General features: G+C 46.0%; 1 protein-coding gene and 1 pseudogene across 1 annotated transcript; one reads left to right on the top strand and one right to left on the bottom strand.

The window, feature by feature from the left end:
• Window positions 1-576: 576 nt before the first annotated feature.
• BCL7B (BAF chromatin remodeling complex subunit BCL7B) lies at window positions 577-19,321 on the bottom strand. Its single transcript, XM_036826388.1, has 6 exons — window positions 19,104-19,321; window positions 15,964-16,039; window positions 4,947-5,043; window positions 2,583-2,753; window positions 1,922-2,001; window positions 577-1,666 (listed from the first exon to the last, which is right to left on the bottom strand). The coding sequence occupies exons 1-6, from the start codon at window positions 19,193-19,195 to the stop codon at window positions 1,574-1,576; spliced, it is 609 nt and encodes a 202-aa protein (XP_036682283.1). The 5' UTR covers window positions 19,196-19,321; the 3' UTR covers window positions 577-1,573.
• LOC118881452 lies at window positions 5,052-7,448 on the top strand (annotated as a pseudogene).
• Window positions 19,322-20,232: the final 911 nt, after the last annotated feature.

Raw genomic sequence — 20,232 nt, 5'->3', positions numbered from 1 at the left:
ATATAGAATGTAGAATTCTTTTCCACCATGACTCTACTGTTTTCGTTTGGAATCGGGAGCAAAAAGGAACCCATGGACAAAAAGCAGATTTATGATAGCCAGGGCCTTTGGGGGAGGGGCAAATGGGGAGTGAGGGCTTAAAAAGGGTATGGGTTTCTGTTTGAGGTGATGAAAATGTTTGGAGCTAGACAGAGGTGATGACTGCGCAATGCTGTGAATGTACTTAGTGCCACTGAACTGTGCACTTTAAAATGGTTAAAATGGTACGTTTTACAGTTGTGTATTTTACCATAATAAAAAAAAAGTTAAAGAACAAAAGTCAGCCTCCTAAGGACCTGGAGCTGTACTGTGTACACAGGTTTTCATTTGGTGTAGGCAGGGACAGAAGTAGAATTCCAAGTACATGACAACTTCAAATGGAGTCTCCAAATCATCTTCATCGGAAAGTCACTCTGTGGGAGTGAAGACAACTGGCAGGGCCCAGCCCACAGTGCCGTCGCTAGCACTCAGCCACCACGCCCCCCAGCCCCTGCCCTCCACAACCTGCAAGAATGAAGCACTCAGCTACCAACAAGACATATTTCAAATAGTTTAATTTTAAAAATATTCTATTCGGTGCTAAAATATGTCTTCACTCACTGTTGCCCATTTCCATTTTCTTAAACTTTTTTGAAACAAAAAATAAAATCACGAGGTTCAATTAAACATGCAGATTTCAAAGAAAAGGGAACTTTCTAGACAGTCTGAGCTGAAGGAGTACTGTGGGAATGGGTGCTGTTGTCAGAACCTCAAATTCTCGCTGGGGCAGAGTTTGTGGCAGGAGTGCTGGGGACCGTGGCGGGAGGCAGGGGATGCTGGAATGAAATGTCCAGGTGGAAACAGCAAAAGCTGCACGTGCGTGTGTGTGTGTGCATGTGTGCACGCGCGCGCGTGTGTTGGGGGAAGGGGATGGTTACAGTGGGGGACAAAGGACTGTCAGCAGCCAGAGAGCCCATGAGAGGCAGGATAACCTCAGGAATGGGCAGAAGTGCCAGGACAGCAAGAAATCTATATGGACTTCTCCGCCCTCTCATGGAGCGAAGCCCTTCCCTTGCCTCCGGAGTCTACTCAGGCATTCTCCAACAGCAGCCTACAGGGCCCCTAGCCCTATGGGAGAGTCCACGAATCTACAGTCTCCATTCAATTCAAGTAAGCCCTAGGCACTCTCTTCTCTAGAGGACGCCTTCCACATCTCTTTCCTCTTGTCGAAGCACCAGCGGCTCAGTCCAGAGGTTCCGGAGCAGAGACTGCTGCCTGGAGGTGACAGATGAACCCTGGAGTGGCCGACGCTCCAGCCTACTTGGGGTGCAAAAAGGACAGGAGTGCTCCTCTTCTCAGGATCAAGCAGACACAGGTGCCAGGGACGGGAAGATGACGTTACAACCCCCAGTCCTATGCCAGCCTTGCAGCCCAGAAGGCTCCTGTGTGCAGGCTCTGGAGCCCAGTGCTTGCCCTTAGCCCAGCAGCACAGCACAGCCAGAACCAGGATGCAAGAGAGGCCTGGGGCCAGGAGGCGAAGGGTGCCAGGGTGGTGCTAGCTTTCCGACGCTGTCTGCGGCACTGCAGGTTGGTCCACACAGAAGCGTTTCAGGGGAGGCGCACCTGAGTCTTCCTCTTCCTCAGCAATCTAGAAGCAGCCAGAGCATGGAATCATAGGGCCATCCCTCTGAACCAGACCTCCCCTTCCACCCTAATTACAACCCAGAAGTCCACCCCCCACTGTCTCACAGATGACCAAACCTCTTCCCCTACCTTATAACCTGGAGCCCAGCGTCCGTGCTGCCTTCCCAACTACAGCACATCCCATGCTATAGAGCCAGTGCACATTAACAGAGCCCTTACTTTTTTCTTAGAAACTGGGAAACCCAAAGCACCTCCTTACCTGTGTCTCTAATGGAACCGGTTCTTCCTTCGTGAGGGTGGGAGGTTCATCAGCAACTTCTGAGGCAGGCAGGGAGGGCTCTGAAAAAGCAAGGTCAGCGTAACTGCAGGGCCTCCTGAGGCGGGAGACTCCTGTGGAATCTCTGCCCCAAGCTGGGGGAGTGTTCCTGGGAGCTATGTGGAGACGCCTTGGTGAAGAGGCAACACAGGCCGCAGAATCAATATACATTATAGGAAGAAATTCGCAGGATCTAGTGCAAAGAGCACGAGCTCTGAGCTTAGAAGGAATGAAATGAGACACACAGTTCCACAAGTTACGAGCTGTGTGATCATGGCCAAGCAACTGAACTTTTCTAAGACTACTTCCTCATCTGTAAAATGGAGATAACAGCTGCCATTTCATGGGGTTTTTGAGAGAATCATACCAGGCATCAAATATGAAAAGTGCCTTCCTTACCGAGAGCCTGGCGCTCAGCTGTGTTGCTGTTTTCTTTCTTCATTCTGTGAAAGGGGAAAACACAACCATTCCCCAAAATGGCCCCCAACAATTGACAAACGGCCTGAGGCTGGCAGCCTCCCTAACCTGTGACTCTGAGGAAGAGAGACACCGAGAGCAAGAGCAAGGCCCTCCAAGACGCGCATCGTGGCCAGCAGAGACTCACCCTCCAGGATCTCCTGGCCCAGGGTGGGGGGCTGGGAGTCATCTGTGCGGAAGTCGGACGTGTGCGCTGGGCTCAGGGACTCGCTCTGCTGGGGGCTGGGGCTCGAGTTGGTGCTGCTGTCCACCTTGAGCTGATAGACATCAGACACGGAACTCTGGTTGCTGTTTTCATCTGAAAACCAAACATGACAAAGGCAACAGCTGAGGCTGGTCACTTTTGAGAGTAACTCAGTACAGAGCCAAGGGCCTGGTGTCTCTGCAGACAGCGTGGACACAGCCGGGCACACAGTGATCACGGCTGTAAACAGCCCCTGAACCAAAGGCAGACATTCTGGGTGCTTCTGTGCACTGCAAATTACCAACAAGAGTCTAAATTGATTAATTTAAGCATGTTCTATTTTATGACACATGTTCTAAGCACCACAAGATACAGCCAGAATCTTTAAGTTTATGCAACATTTATATTTCAGGAAGGTCAAGATATGCTTATTAGCCCCTTCTTTATTATCCACCAGTTATATAGCTGGGACCTGGTACTTTCCCACTGTCCAGTGAAGGGAGGAACACAGCTGTGCCTCTCAACCTTTCTCACAATACAAGAGGTGTAGAAAATGACAGTCTGTCTGCCATTCTCGGCTGTCTGAAGGAGGCTGATAGTGTCTGGAGGTGGTCAGCTCAGGCCCTGGCACCTGCCTAGGCTCCATCTCACCGCCTCGCCTCAAGGACCCTGGGATCCCACCTGGGAAGCGCTGTCTGAAGGCTTAAAGTCACCACCTAAGTTAAAAACACAGAGTCTGCAGGGCCTTCCTCTCCCTGACCTCCAGCAGCCAGTCACCAAATCTGCCCCACCCACTGCTCTGACTCGGCCCCTGCCCATTCCTTCCTCTCCCGTGGCCTCAGCTCAGCCCTCATGATCTCTCGCCTGGCCTCCAGCCACAGCTACCTAACTGCCCTTCCCGCAGTCTCAGGCACCCCCACTGGACCTCATACCACTGCCAGAGTGATCTTGCTAAACCCCTGTGGGTTCCCCACTGCCCACGAGAGGGCCCTATCGCAACCTACAAACTCCCTTCTGAGCTCCAGGCTCACCGCCTGCTGCTCTTCCCCACGCAGCCCGGCTCCTGCCTAACTGGACTCGAGCCTAAGAGCAGCTTCAAGTACCAGCGTCTGCTACGACACGCTCCTTCCGGTCTTCCTGCAAAGCCCCTGCACGTGCCCACGTTCAGCTCGGGCATCACCTCCTCCACAGAGCCTCGTGCCTCAGGCTCCCTTGGGTGGAAATGACCACCCTCTCTTTTATGCTCCTGCTGTTTCCCGTGCACACCCGCACTTACTATATTACACACCAGTCTCCCTCCATTACACTCTGCGCAGACAGGCTCTGTGGCTTACTGGTCCTTGAATCTCCAGTGCAGCACATAGTACCTGGCACATAGTCGGAGTTCATTAAATGTTCAATGAACGAAAAGGATGAGCTAGTGCCCAGACTGAGGAAATGGAGCCTCCCATGTCTCCCAGAGCTTTATGATGGAACATCTCACACAGCTAGAGAACATTTCCCTTGTATTCTCTTCCTGTACCACACTGACCTTGCAGGGGTTGGGGAAGAAGTGAGGAGGGGATACCTGGGCGCTCCCAGTCTAGTTCCGAAGAGAAAACTGTGAGCCCTTTCTAGTCTTTATCCTACAATGACCACCACCTTCTATACTAAGATGGAAGTAGCATTTTATCACAAAAAAGAATAAAGCTCTGTCGCTCTTCTGCTTAGGCAAATACTTTTCTTCTCCAAGCATCAGTTTTCTGAAATAGGGATGACGATAACTGCCTGGTTTATATCACAGGCTAATGTAAAGATACAAATAAGAAACTGAAGTGAAAGTGCTTCATAAACAGTAGCTGCCACACAGGTATAAAAGGTAATGTTAGGAGTGTAGTGCTGACTCAGGCCGGACGTCTACCGAAGACTGGTTTAGGAGGCAGAGCTTGGGCTAAGGGTGGATGGGCAGATGCCCCGGCATGGGGGGTCTCCTCTGAGGCACTCTCATCAAATACACAGTCTAAAGAAAAGAACTTCTGATCCAGAAAACCGGGACCCACCATGGGGTCTGCCACCTACAAGTGATGTGACTTTAGATGTGTAACCTCACCTCTCTGAGCCTCAGTTTCCGTAACTGGTAAGTGAGGAGACTGTGGTCTCTCTTGCAGGGTTATTGTGAGGTTTAAATGAAAAGCCTTCCATAAAGTGCCCAGGAAGATACCAGCAAAACAGTAGGCACTGAAATGACACACAGACTATTCTTCTGGTTATTAATGGGTCATCTAAATTTTCATTTTCCTGCAAGGAAGACATATGGATGCAACTCACCCTGGAATTCAAGAAGGAGAGAGGAATTGGCTGAGGCATCAGAGGGAAAGCCATTAGGTTCCCGGGCTGCTGAACTGTTCGATTTTGACTTTTCTTTCTAGAAAAGGAAAAAAAGAGGAATATGACAGAGCCAAGCAGAAGACTCACAGAGAGAGAGAAGGTGCTGAGATACCAGAGAGGTCTGGATTAGGAACAGGAGGAACAACAGCGGTTTCAGAATCCAGGACCCGAGGAATAACAGGATCCTGGACAAGGTGTCCCCAGGCCTCAGTGTCTCTGTCAGTAAAAATGGACCCTTCCAGTGCTAATATCATGAATCGCAAGTGAGAGGCAGATACATATCTTCCACCAGAGCCCCCTGTAGGACTCTTCTGCTTTCTGCCCGGGTAAGAATGCTCTATCCAGTCCTTCCCTACATGCATGGGTGAGAAACACAAAATACTCATTTGAGAAAGATCCCTGTTTTAGTAGCGCAGCAGGGAAGAAAAAAAAAAAGTGAAAGAAGAAAGAACCTCTGACTGGACAAAGGAAGGAGTCACTTTATATGTAATGCAAGCAGTGACAGGACAAGGGGCCCCTGCTAGCTCTATTCCTCACCAATCCACCCCATCCACTCAAAATGATCTCCCATGTCCACCTTTGCCTTCAAGCAGGATGCAGGTTACACATGTGGGGGAACCACAGTGGGAAGGTAAGCACTAGCTTGCAACAAATAAGGAAATAATCCACAGGACAGGAAATCATCAATCCAAGCATTTGCAAATGAGAGCATCCCAACGGCCAAAAGTTCAAATCTGAATAATCTCAAATTTACCAATTCATACGTTTTATACTTGCCTATTTATTGTACGTGCATTGTACTAGTAATACAACTTAGTGTTTCTTAATACTCTCAGTACTAGCTCGGCAATAAATCAACTGTACACATACATGCAGTCCTTCCCTTCATTTTTTCATATACAGACATAACTTTAATGTAATTACACTTTACCATGTTACTGCAGAGGCTACATAAACATGATTTTTACTAGCTGCACAATATTCCAGACATCATAATCACTTAATCACTACTCAACTAGTGGACATTTAGCTTTACCTTATTTAGGATTGTTTTTGTTTATTGCTAGTAGGAATAAACCCACAATGCTCAACTTTCACTTTTTCCTGGATTATGTGACTAAATTCACAAAAAAATTCCTTCTAGATCAAAAAGTATAAACTAAACATATTTTTCTTAAAATACACTGTGGCTCACTCACCACTCTCTACAAGGAGGTTGGCAATATGTTTGGAGTACGAGCATCGTGGCACCCATGCCAACATTTGGCTTTATCATTATTTTTTTCTATCTCTCATTTATCTTTATTTTAATGATTCTGTGCTCACATAAAGTATGCATTCACTATAAGAAATTCTGAAAATACAGAAAAAGAAATGAAAATCACCTGTACAACCAGAGACAACCTATACATGTATCTGTATGAAAATGGCTCATGAGTCAGCATTATAACTTGCTCCCCCTCCCCCATTCACCATATTAAAAACATTTTTCTCTGCAAACATGGTGCTGCGAGTGGCGCGGAGCGTGCGGGCCGCGGTCTGCAGCCTGCGCGCCACCTCTGCGCCCCACACGCCCTGCCCGCTGCGGCCCTGGGGACTGCGGGTGGGCGCCGTCGGGGCGCTGAGCACCGGACCCGCTCTGCTGTCAGGTCGTAAATTCACAGACAAACATGAATGGGTAACAACAGAAAACGGTGTTGGAACAGTGGGAATCAGCAATTTTGCACAGGAAGCTTTGAGAGATGTTGTTTACTGTAGTCTGCCTGAAGTTGGGACAAAATTGTACAAACAAGAGGAATCTGGTGCTTTGCAAAGTGTGAAAGCTGCGAGTGAACTCCATTCTTCTCTATCAGGAGATGTAACAAATGAATGAAGCTCTAGCAGAAAATCCAGGACTTGTCAACAAATCTTGTTATGAAGATGGTTAGCTGATCAAGATGACACTCAGTAACCCTTCAGAACTAGATGAACTAATGAGTGAAGAAGCGTATGAGAAATACATAAAATCTATTGAGTGAAAATGGAACCCCTAAATAAACTAGTTTGAAACAACTTAATCTAGCATAGTTGTCTTAAATTAGTGGTGGACAGATTTTTAAAAAGCAACTTTTAGCAAAAGAAACGACTTTCAACAATGTTGCCTGAAGAAAATACCCCTTAACTTCCTCATGATTTCAGATAAACACTCTGCATCTTTTTCACAACACCCTATGATTTGTAGGCTAGTCTCCAGTTATAATATTCAGAATTCCTGAAATTATCTGTGGTAAAACTAGTTATAAAAATTATGTAATTCAAGAATAACATTGTTATCTTAACCTTATATAATACTGTAACTTGCTTACAGCCATCCCCGGATTTAGGTCAAAAGACTCAATGGGGCTCCCCCTGTGGCACAGTGATTAAAAATCCGCCTGCCAATGCACGGGACATGGGTTCAAGCCCTGGTCCAGGAAGATCCCACATGCCGCAGAGCAACAAAGCCCTTGTGCTGCAACTATTGAGCCTGCGCTCTAGAGCTCGTGCTCTGCAACAAGAGAAGCCACTGCAATGAAAAGCCTGCACACCGCAACTAAGAGTAGCCCCCGCTTGCCACAACTAGAAAAAGCCCACGTGCAGCAACGAAGACCCAACGCAGCCAAAAATAAATAAATGTATTAAAAAATAAATAAATAAATAAAAGGCAATGTTGCCGTTTAAAAAAAAAAGACTCAATGAACTTGCCACTGGAAATAAATGGCAGTGGAGAAAAGTTTGTTAGTTGCACAGTGTCCAATTAAGAACATTACTATCTTAATTTTGCAATATACTGTGTTTGCTTGTGCTATTTTTATACAGTGAAGCAACAGCCTTGCAGGAAAATAAGAAACAGTTTAATAATAAAATATGTAACTTCCTAAAAAAAAAAAAAAAATTTTCTATGCCATTGAATAATCTTCTATACCATCTTTTATAATGGTTACAAAGCTTTACAATATACAGGTGCACAGTAACTTTATGAATTCTCTACAATAAGATCTTCATTTTGCTTGCAATTTTTAAATACCACAAACAATAATATTGTGATGCTCAACACTATAGATGTACCTTGTACACATCATGATTATGTCCTGAGGATAAATTTCTAGAGATAAAACTTCTAGATCAAAGGCATAAATATTCTGAAAGCTTTTTCCCCCTCAGCTTTACTGAGGTGTAACTGACAAATAAAATTGTAAGATATTTAAAGCGTACCCTGGGTTAATTTGATATACCTATACACTGTGAAAGGATTCCCACCATCTGGTTAATTAAGCTTTTAAGTATACATATATGATCAACTTCACCTGTAGAAAGTTTGTCCCAATTTACTCTCCCATCAGCAGTGCCCCACTCCCTTATGTCCTTCACATTTTTTTCTTTACCAATTTGGTCATTTTCTACTTTTCCTAACCTAACTGGTCTACGCTAGTACCTTAGAAGATGGCACACTATCATGGACCACTGGAAGGTAGATAAACCGATGGACCTCAGGGCCCAGCTCAGAAACCAACACAAACACTGTGAGAAGCCCTTCGGAGAGACAAAAGGAGCTGAGTCCTGGGCAGGAGAACTTGAAATAGGAAAGGGCCAGGGTCTTATATGTGAGAAATGGGGAGGGGGTCGCTGGCAGTGTCCTTCCCCCACATGTACACACTACCCAAGAGATCTAGCGGCCTGACCTTTGGCCCTTATGGGTATTGGCATCACCAGAGCCAGGGTCAGATGAAAAACAAAGGGTGACTCCAGAGCCCCCCCGTAACTTTCACCCACCAGCTCCTTTGGCTGGACAAGGATGGCTGCTCCCAGATAAAGGCAGCACGTGGAAGACTGGTACTAGGGAGTTCCCTGGGAGGCAGGGGAAGATGAGAGAGGGGAAAAGGGAAAGGCTGAACCCTGAGGCTAATCCCATCCCCTAAATCCATTTAGAGGAGGGAACACAAAGCCTCGGTTACACATTTCTAACCAATGCAGCTCAGAGTCAAAAGGAATAAAAGATGAGTGCACAGAAAAAACTAACCAGACACTGGAGGAAAACAAGCACCATGAAAGACAATAAACAGAACAAGCTTTACCAGAAGAAGCAGACTAGTGGGACAGAAGAATTGAAATAAAACATAGCAAGTCTCCTCAGAAAGATAAGGATGACACTGGAAAGTTGTTTTGAACAACCAACAACAAAGGAAATTTGGTATGAATAATAAACTCGTTCAAAATAAAAATTAAGTGAATGAGGGAATTCCCTGGCAATCCAGTGGTTAGGACTAAACGCTTCCACTGCCTGGGGCCCAGGTTTGCTCCCTGTGAAGGGAATTAAGATCCCACAAGCCAGCTGCGCAGCGTGGAAAAAAAGAAAAAACAATTAAGTGAACGAGTTTATTAGCAGAAATAGAGCTGAAGAAAAGATTAATGAGCAAAAACTGGGTTGAGAAGTCAGAATATATGAGGACAAAATAAAGAGATGAAACAAACTAAAAGTTAAGAAATGAAGCTAGATGTCCACATTACAGGATATTCTTACAGAAGTTCCAGGTCAAACAGAAGAAATTCTAAAAGCTTCCAGGAATATAAAAGAATCACCTACAAAGAAATCAAGAATTAGACTGACATCAGATTTCTCAACAGAAAACTAGAAGCACAGCAACTGAGTAATAGTTTCGAAATGTTGAAAGAAAATAATTTTTAACCTAGAATTTCATATACAGGTAAAATTATCAATTAAACATGAAAGTAAAACAAAGATATTTTCATAAAGTTTTCTCCACACAAGCCCTCTTTGGCAAAACTCTTGAAGGGTGTATTCCAGCAAGAAAAGAAATGAATCTAAGAGAAAGCAATAATAAATAGGTACAAAGGGTTAGTAAATAACTAGTAATGTTTACTTTGTCTAATTAAGCAATGACTAAAACAAGAAATGTCTGTAAAAACAAAAATATCTGAACAGAATATCTGACCTGAAATTCCATTCAAAACTAAGGAGAGGGCAGGAATGAAAGTGGGGGGCGGGGGTAGAGACCAGGGGTGGTTAAAAATGTGTTCAGGCTCAGAGGGGAAACACAGATTTTGATAAGCTTTATATGCTGATACAGAAAAACAGTAAGTATAAGTCTTATTAGGTTAGAGACAGCCAATAAAAAAATTAAAAATAAAATGTGGAACTTTCAAATCAGAAGAAAATTTGTCTAGTCATCATGAGGTGAAGAGAAAAAAGAAAGTGTATCACGGCAGAAATCCTTGTCCATATAAGTAGAATGTTTAGATGGTGACATTTTCACGGCCTTTCCGGCCCCTAAATGTGCCACAGCTATTACGAACACACATAGTTAGTATACATGTCCAGAGGAGACTTCTAGGAAACTCCTTAAATTCATGAAAATACCATTTGCCCATCCTTCCACTCTCTTGCTGCCTTGAACTTGAATGTGTTGAATGATGGCTGGAGCTCAAACTTGGATACGAGGTCAAACATGAAGCAGAGGAAAATGGGCAATTGTTTAATGCGTATAGAGTTTACCTCTGCAAGATGAAGAGTTCTGGAGATGGATTACACAACAAAGTGAATGTCTTCAACACTACTGAACTGTACACTTAAAAAATGGTTAAGATGCTAAATTTTATGATATGTGTATTTTACCACAATAAAGTAAAATGAATAGAACCATTACTCTCTTAAAAATAAATTATTAAAAAAAAAAAAAAAAAAAAAGGTGGGACTTCCTTGGTGACGCAGTGGTTAAGAATCTACCTGCCAATGCAGGAGACACAGGTTAGAGCCCTGGTCCAGGAGATCCGACGCGCCGCGAAGCAACTAAGCCCACGCGCCGCAACTACTGAAGCCCGTGGGCCTAGAGCCCATGCTCTGCAACAAGAGAAGCCACCGCAATGAGAAGCCCGCGCACCGCAACGAAGAGTAGCCCCCGCTCGCCACAACTAGAGAAAGCCCACGCACAGCAATGAAGACCCAACGCAGCCAAAAATAAATAAATAAATTTATTTTAAAAAAAAGGAACAGAAAGGTTGCAAGAAACCTGGGTCCCTGGGGACTCTTAGAGCAGAAGTGCCACACCAGTCCTAGACTGCATATTTCTGTTTCTCTAAGAATAAAATAAAACTTTTTTAAACCATTACTACTTTGAGTTTTCTGTCACCCACAGCTAAACCTATTCCCAATATGCCCAATAAGCAGAAAAATGTAAAACGGGGAAAAACAGAATTACAAGACATACCAGGGAAATACAAATCAAAAGAAGACACGGTATCTTCTAGAATATCTAGAATATCAATCAAAGAAGCCATGCAAATCAGAAAAGTAAAGAGGAAACCCAATACAAGAAATCAGAGGGGAATTTCCTGGCAGTCCAGTGGTTAGGACTCTGTGCTTTCACTGCCGAGGGTCTGGGTTAAATCCCTGGTTGGGGAACTAAGATCCCGCAAGCCTCAGGGCAAAAAAAAAGAAATCAGAAAAGAGGAAATCTAAATGAATAAAAAGGATATCTGAAAAGATAAAATTGTCAACCTCCCTAGTGTTCAGAGAAATGCAAAACAAACAAAGAGATACCACTTTATGTCTATCAGACTGGCAGGATTTAGGAATTAGGAGTTAGATAATACCAGATGTTGCTGAAGATGTGGGAAACAGGAGCCCTGCGGCACAACTGGGGAAGTGTACTAACTATCCGGGTGCAGCTATTCAGGAGAGAGACCTGACAGCCAGCATCTAGTAAAAACAATCATGTACGTACAGCCAGTAACAGAGCAATCTCACTCCTGGGCATCTAATCCAGAGAAAACCTCCCACAAGTCCTCAAGGACAATGGTTTAAGGGATGTCCACCAGAGTCATCTGTGCTACCAAAAAAAACTGGAGGCAACACACACAAACAGACCCATATTCGGACACTTGGAATATGACAAAGTTGGTTCTACAGAGCAGGAGGAAAAGAGTCTTTTCAATTGGTGGGACAAATGCATACCCACATGGAAAAAAAATGAAATTGGGCCCCTACTTCAAAATACACGAAAATCAACTCCAGGTGTGTTATAAATGGGAACAGAATAACAAGCTTGTAGAAGATTATATGGAAAAATATCTTTGTGACCTCAAAGAAGGAACAGATTTAAGGCATTTAAAAGCATTAATTATAAAGTAAAAGATTATTTTGTCTACATTAAAATTAAAAATTTCTGTTACTCTGGACTTCCCTGGTGGCACAGTGGTTAAGAATCCGCCTGCCAATGCAGGGAGCACGGGTTCGATCCCTGGTCCAGGCAGATCCCACATGCGGCGGAGCAACTAAGCCCATGCACCACAACTACTGGGCCTGCACTCTAGAGCCCGCGAGCCACAAATACTGAGCCCGCACGCGCGCCAAAACTACTTAAGCCCGTGTGCCCTAGAGCCCACGCTCTGCAACAAGGGAAGCCACCACAAGGAGAAGCCCGCGCACCACAACAAAGAGTAGCTCCTGCTCACAGCAATGAAGGCCCAATGCAGCCAAAAATAAAATTAAAAAAACAAAAACAAAATACTTCTGTTACTCAAGCCTGCATAAACAGAGTGTAAAGACAAGCCATGGAATGGAAAAAGGTACAGATAGTATTTAATCAATAAAGAGTATGTGTCTACAACACAGAGAATCCCTACAAGTCCTAAGAAAAAGACCACAGCCAAACAGACTTAAATAGGAACTTCTTAAAAGAGGAAATCCAAAAGGATGCTGAAAAGGTTCTCCATCTCATTAGTAATTACATCATTAATCACCGAATTAAAACCACAATGAGATATCTTTTTTATTATTAATTAATTAATTTATTTATTTTTTGGCTGTGTTGGGTCTTCGTTTCTGTGCGAAGGTTTTCTCTAGTTGTGGCGAGCGGGGGCCACTCTTCATCGCGATGCGCAGGCCTCTCACTGTCGCGGCCTCTCTTGTTGCGGAGCACAGGCTCCAGACGCGCAGGCTCAGTAGTTGTGGCTCATGGGCCTAGCTGCTCCGTGGCATGTGGGATCTTCCCGGACCAGGGCTCGAGCCCGTGTCCCCTGCATTGGCAGGCAGATTCTCAACCACTGCGCCACCAGGGAAGCCCAACAATGAGTTATCTTAATACATTAAGTCTAACTATACCAACTGTTGATGAGGATTTGGAGCAGTGAGAACTCATATTGCTGTTAAGAATATATACTGGTATAGGGCTTCCCTGGTGGCACAGTGGTTGAGAATCTGCCTACCAATGCAGGGGACACGGGTTCGAGCCGTGGTCTGGGAGGATCCCACATGCTGCGGAGCAACTAGGCCCATGAGCCACAACTACTGAGCCTGTGCGTCTGGAGCCTGTGCTCCGCAACCAGAGAGGCCCGCACACCGCGATGAAGAGTGGCCCCCGCTTGCCACAACTAGAGAAAGCCCTCACACAGAAACGAAGACCCAACATAGCCAAAAATAAATAAATAAATAAATAAATAAAATAAAAATAAGGTACTGCTTACTTTAAAAAAAAAAAAAGAATATATACTGCTACAATCACTTTGGAAACTAGTTTGGTATTCGCTAGTGTAGGTCAAAATACACATATCCTAAGACTTAGCTATTCTATTCGTAGGAATATATCCTAGGAAAACCCATGCACGTGTTGACCCATATACTGAATAAGAATGTCACAGGAACATTGTTCCTATTATCCCAAACGGGGAACAACCCAAATATTCATCTACAGGAGAATCAGAAAGATAAATTATGGTACAGTCCTACAATAAAACTCCATACAGGGACTTCCCTCGTGGTCCAGTGGTAAAGAATCCGCCTTACATAGGGCTTCCCTGGTGGCACAGTGGTTAAGAATCCACCTGCCAATGCAGGGGACAAGGGTTCAAGTCCTGGTCTGGGAAGATCCCACATGCCGTGGAGCAACTAAGCCCGTGCACCACAACTACTGAGCCTGCGCTCTAGAGCTCGCAAGCCACAACTACTGAAGCCCGCACGCCTAGAGCCCGTGCTCCGCAGCAAGAGAAGCCACCACAATGGGAAGCCCGCGCACCACAACGAAGAGTAGCCCCCACTCTCCGCAACTAGAGAGAGTCCACACAGCAACGAAGACCCAACGCAGCCAAAAATAAATAAATAAAATAAATAAATCTATAAAAAAAAAAAAAAGAATCCACCTTACAATGCAGGGGACCTGGGTTCGATCCCTAGTCAGGGAACTAAGGTCCCACATACCACGGGGCAACTAAGCCTGCATGCCACAACTACTGAGCTCACGCGCCTCAACTAGAGCACATGCACCACAACAAGAGAAGAGAAAACCCATGGGCCACAACTAGAGAGAAGCCCACACGCTGCAACGAAAGGTCCTGCATGCCTCAACGAACATCCCGCATGCCGCAACTAAGACCCGATGCAGCCAAAAATAAAAATTAAATTAAATTAAAAAACAAAAACAAAAAAACCTCCATACAGCAATGAAAAGGAACAAACAGCTCCAAATACAACATGGATGATTTTACAAACACTAGGCAAAAAAAGCAAGACATACAAAAACAGATACTTCATGATGCTGTTTATATAAAGTAAAAAATGATTACAAATGACTAAAGAAGTGGTCGTAAAAGCAAAAGTAGGAGAGTGATCTCCTCTAGAGGGGAGGGAGGGGGACGCTGGGAAGAGTTACAGAGCCTTCTGGGGGAGCTGGCAATGTCTATTTTTTGACCTAGGTGGTTTTTACAAGGGTATTAGCTTTATATTTTTTCACTATATACTACATTATGTTTTAGATACTTTTCTGTACGTGTTTTATATTTCAGATCTTTTCAAAACAATCAGGAAAAAAAGAGCTGGAGAAATCTGGGTGTTTATCACTCAGAGAATGTATAGATAAATGTGGTCACTGCACATAAGAGAATACAATGCAAGAGTAATGATAATAATTTTATTTACAATTACAGAAACATGCAGAGTTCTCAAAAACAAAAAGAGAATAGAGATGTATAGCACAATGCTATATATAGATGCAAAATTTTTAGAAATACAAATATTAAACAACGCTATGTATTTTTCAAGAATATACAGGTGTCCAGAACTTCCCTGGTGGTGCAGTGGTTAAGAATACACCTGCCAATGCAGGGGACACGGGTTCCATCCCTGGTGTGGGAAGATCCCACATGCCGCGGAGCAATTGGGCCCGTGTGCTACTGGGCCTGCGCTCTGGAGCCCGCAAGCCACGGCTGCTGAACCCGTGCACCACAGCTACTGAAACCCGCTCACCCTAGAGCCCGCACGCGGCAACTACTGAAGCCCGCGCACCTAGAGCCCATGCTCTGCAACAGGAGAAGCCACCGCAGTGAGAAGCCCGCGCATCGCAACAAAGAGTAGCCCCCGCTCGCCACAACTAGAGAAAGCCCGTGTGCAGCAATGAAGACCCAACGCAGACAAAAATAAAAAAAATAATAATATTCAGGTGTCCAAATAAACCCATGGAAGAGGAATTAGAAAGGCATATATACATATTAAACACATGATGTAATAAACTACAGTGGGCAGCAGGAGTCCACAAACTTTTTCTTACAGGGCCAGATAATAAATATCTTGGGCTTTGCAGGCCATTAGGTGTTATGGCAATTACTCAACCCTGCCATTACAACTCAAAAGCAGCCACAAATAAGGAAACAAACAGGGATAGGTGTGTTCAAATAAAACTATATTGAATCACAGGGAGCAGGCCTGGGCTGTAGTTTGCCAAGCCCTGGAAAAGAGGAATGAGTTAAGGAAAGGGAATCAAGGGGGGTAAATAATAAAATAAGAGGCTTTGCGTGGACCAATGACAGAGGATGCCTTGAAGTATTTTCAACTCAATTCTGGGAAAATACATTCCATTATAATTAAGAGGCAATCAAAGAAAGAAAGAAGACGTTACCTTTTGGTGTTTCGATTTTCTTCCACACTTACCTCCTTGCTGTCTGTCACGGGAACCCACTTAAATATCCTAAGGGACGTGTCACCCACAGTCACCCACTTTTTCTCCCTAAAACAAAGACACTTCTTAGAACTGATAAATAGTAAGATAGATTTTCTGATCATAACTGTGCTTTCCCACTTCTCAGCAGATCATTCCTTCAATCTTAAGTGCTTTCTAAACTTCCTCTCCGTCAAATCATACCTTACCTTTCAGGACAAAATCATCCCTTCCAGAAACACCTTGCTATCAAATGCCTTTGGCTCTGAACCCTCTACTTGCCACCTTTGCTCATGTACAGTGTACCAAAACCTTTTGTTCCTCACAGCCTACAGCAGTATAGAGTATCAGCACATTTTCAAACTCAGGTATCTATCTGGCATAAACTTCTTTATTTCCCCAAACTTAATTCAATTCCACTGATATTTATAAAGCCCTAATATACAAGGCCCTATAGGAGATAAAGGATATATAAGATAGGGTCCCTCTCTTGGGAACTCATAGCAATGAAAAGATAAGTAAAGAAATCACTGTAACACGTGAAGGTGGCAAGGAAGAAGGCTGAAAGAGTAAGACCAGGATATCCCATGGAAGGCAGAACTCCTATGACTCCTGTGGAACTGTGGATTGAAACACGATGCTATTTAAAAATAATCACAGGAGCAGGACAGGATGCTTCCAACTAACAGACCTGAGCCTCACACTGGCTTCTGGAAGAGGTGAAGGCCAAGCCGCCATGGAAAGACTGCTTTAAGGTTTCATTTTACAGAACAGGTTACTTTTGAGATGAGCCTTAAAAAATGAGTAGTTGTTCTCCCCACCCCGCACATACCTGGGGAGGGAAAGGCAAGTGACATTGTTGAATAAGAGTGTAGATTATGAACGGCCAGAGCTGCGGAGTCTGGAGTATGACTTCTGCAAGTTTCGCATCCCAATTTAAGGACAAAGAAGCAAAAAAAGTAACTGCTGTTACTGCTGCTATTGATGATGCTATTCAGCAAATGGTGACATCACAGAAATGTAGAGACTATGATGTAACAGAAAGAAGAATGAACTAAAGACTTAGGAAACTGGAATTAATTCCTGGACAAGCCACTCATTGATTCCTCATTTACTCAACAAATATTTAATATTCAAGACCCTATGCTAAGTCTTGGGCACACAGGGAACAAGATACACAGTCCTGACCCTCAAAGACCCGAAATTCCAACTGGAAACAGACATCACACAACTCATCTCACAGTTAGAAACCTAATCACTAGGTTTAACCATATCAAACTGCCGCTTCTGCTGGTTAAAAAGGCAAATACAGGCGATATCTTATGGTTCGACCTAATACAATTGTGGAAAGTTCTAGTAGGGGACCTGATTTAGACTGGGGATCTTGAAAGGTGTCCTTGAGGAAGCAACTGGAGAGCAGAACTATGAGTTAACTAGGCAAGGGGGAGGAGAGGGTAGAGGAAGGACACCAGGTAGCAGAAACAGAAGTGTGGCCCCAACTGAAAGATGGCCAGCATCTTGGGAAAGAGGGCAGTTTGAACCAGTCTGGTGGGGCAAGAAGGATCATCTTTGGTCTTTATCCTAAGAGCAAGAAGAGATCAATGAAGCATTATTTCCTAAGCAGAGGAGTGCTAGAAGATTCACACTTGAGAAAAATACAATGTGATGAACGGACTGGGGAATGAGCCAGTCCTGAAGCAGGCAGATCACAGGGAAGTCGGTACAAGAGTTCCGGGTGAGAGAATATGCTCATCTGCCCTGGGCTGCAGGTGAGGACGGAGATGGCCACAAGAGAAAGGTACGCCCACTTTTAGGTTTCACAAAAAAACCTAGAAGGAAGGGATTTGGAGGGGGAAAATCATTAATTATTTAACTAGTATTTATGAGTACAACTATATATGAAGCCCTTATTGATAAAGAATTAAGGAACTTGATCTTGTAGAGAAATGGACAAATAAACACGAAATAAAGTCCAAGGTAATGACCCTAAAGGGAGTGGAGGGACTTCCCTGGTGGCGCAGAAGTTAAAAATCAGCCTGCCAATGCAGGGGACGTGGGTTCAAGCCCTGGTGGGGGAAGATCCCACATGCCACGAGCAACTAAGCCCGTGGGCCACAACTACTAAAGCCGGTGCACCTAGAGCCCCTGCTCCGCAATAAGAGAAGCCACCGCAATGAGAAGCCCACGCACCGCAAGGAAGAGTAGCCCCCGCTCGCTGCAACTAGAGAAAAGCCGCCGCGTAGCAACGAAGACCCAACACAGCCAAAAATAAATAAATAAAATAAATTAATTAAAAAAAAATAATAAAGGGAGTGGAGGGTGAAGGACAGGATAACTTGGAGAAGGCTTCCTGGAGGGAGCTAACACCTACCCGGACTTTAAAATTATTACTAGTAATCAGCTAGAGAAAAGTACTCAAGAAGTTGGCGCAAACCGTTGGCTGTGAAAACTGAAGGTGATAACGCATCACTGTTTCTGGTACAAAATAGGCGGTCAACCGGCGCCTGCAACGAACGCTATAGGAGCCGTTTTCAAACGAAGGGCAGATCCTGACTCCTCTACTAACAGCTCCCAGGCCACCAAGAGAAAATGCCTACCCAGCTCGCTCGTGTGGGTCCGTATTAGGCGAAACACAGGGCTTTTAATTCCAATAACCACTTGGTCCCGTGGCATGCAGGTTTGCCGAGAAGCTCTCACCTAACTTAGACGACTTAATACGTAGAGCGTTCAGTCTGGCCAACGGGAAACTCTCAGAGATTGTTAGCTCTTACATGGGACAGTTCAGAACGCAAAAGCCTCCCGAGGCAGGCGGGCGCGGGGACGAGGCCCGCGCGAGGACCGGCGCGCGAAACAGACCGCACGGACCGAGCGCCGCCAAAAGCCGGCAGCTCCTCCGGGCGCCGCGCTGCCCTAGGGCAGGTGGGCGGACCCGCGGGCCGGGCGACCCGCTGATTGGTTGCGGCTGGCGCGCCCTCTGACCTCACGCCGACGCGAGCGGCACCCTCCTCCCGCCTTCTCCGCCCCCCCTCCCCCCAAGAGCCCGGCGGTCAGCTCCCACCCCACCCGCCAGTTCACCGCCGCTTTGGGCCTGGGCCGGCGTCCCCCTCCAGCACCCTCGGCCCTGGCCCCTCACCATTTCCGCACTTTCTCGATGGCCGCCATCACCTTCTTGATGTCATCCTTGGCCCGGCTGCGGGTCTCGGCCCGCACAGACCTGCCCGACATGGCGGCGGCGGGAGCGGCGGGGGCCGGGGCACTGCTCCCAAGGCACCGGGAATCGCGCGCCTCACGCGCCGCCGCCCGCCCGGCGCAAACAGCGTCACCGCGGCCGTCGCCCCCTCCGTGCGCGCGTGCGTGAGGAAGCGCGCGCACCCGCCCTCCCCTTGGGGCTCGAGGCATCAGCGCGCCTGCGCGCCCAGTCTCAGGTGCCCCACCCCGGGCGTCCCACCCAGCGCGCCCCGCCCTGGTCGTCCCACCCTGGGCGTCCCGGCCTGGGTGTCTCTGAGTACAGTGAGTTCCCAAGCAGGCCTGGGTAAGCGGGCGAGCTGGTGGCACGTGCTGTGTGTAGGGTGTGGTGGGAGGCTGTTTCCCAGGGGAGCATCTTAATCCTCTGGACAGGGCTGCCACCGTAACCTATATTTTATGGGCTTGACCCTAATGTTACTAAGGGTCTGCACCATCCTGTCCTGCTGCCGCTCCTGTGTGGGGCCCTAGCTCCCCAGATAACACCATTGTGCTCCAACTACAGAGAATTTCACACCTTTAGTATGCCTTCCAACGTTTGCACACATCTGTTCCCCGCCTGGAATTCTGTCTCTTCACCTGATGACCACTTACTCTTCCAACATCCAGTTCGAACTACGACAAGTCTTCCCCTGATATCCTGGGGTGCCACTTAGTGCATCCTTGACACTCTACATCAGCAGTCCCCAACCTTTTTGGCACCAGGGACTGGTTTCATAGAAGACAGTATTTCCGGGGCGGGGGCGGGGGTGGGGGTTGATGGTTCAGGCGGTAATGCGAGCGATGGGGAGCAGCAGATGAAGCTTCACCCGCTCGCCCGCTCTGCTCACCTCCTGCTGTGCAGCACAGTTCCTAACAGGCAGAGAGCCGGTACTGGTCCATGGCCCGGTGGTGGGGGACCCTTGCTCTACATCACTGTCTCATTTAATTCAGCAGTTGTTGATTAAATGCTGCCTGCGTTGTGCAAGACTCCATGCTCAGTGCTAAGGACAAAATCTAGGGTTTTGCTTTCAAAGAGC

Source organism: Balaenoptera musculus, chromosome 15, assembly GCF_009873245.2.
Source record: "Balaenoptera musculus isolate JJ_BM4_2016_0621 chromosome 15, mBalMus1.pri.v3, whole genome shotgun sequence".
In the NCBI taxonomy this organism is placed as follows: Eukaryota; Metazoa; Chordata; class Mammalia; order Artiodactyla; family Balaenopteridae; genus Balaenoptera; species Balaenoptera musculus.
The sequence above is the reverse complement of the archived record's forward strand: the minus strand, read 5'-3'. Positions and strand labels throughout refer to the sequence as shown.

Excerpts from the sequence above, each read along its gene's own strand:
- BCL7B (XM_036826388.1), bottom strand. The coding sequence starts at position 19,195 with ATGTCGGGCAGGTCTGTGCGGGCCGAGACCCGCAGCCGGGCCAAGGAT. Across the intron at positions 16,040-19,103 it reads ATCGAGAAAGTGCGGAAATG|GGAGAAAAAGTGGGTGACTG; the intron begins GTGAGGGGCCAG and ends TCTTTGTTTTAG. Across the intron at positions 2,754-4,946 it reads TCTCCTTCTTGAATTCCAGG|ATGAAAACAGCAACCAGAGT; the intron begins GTGAGTTGCATC and ends TTTGGTTTTCAG.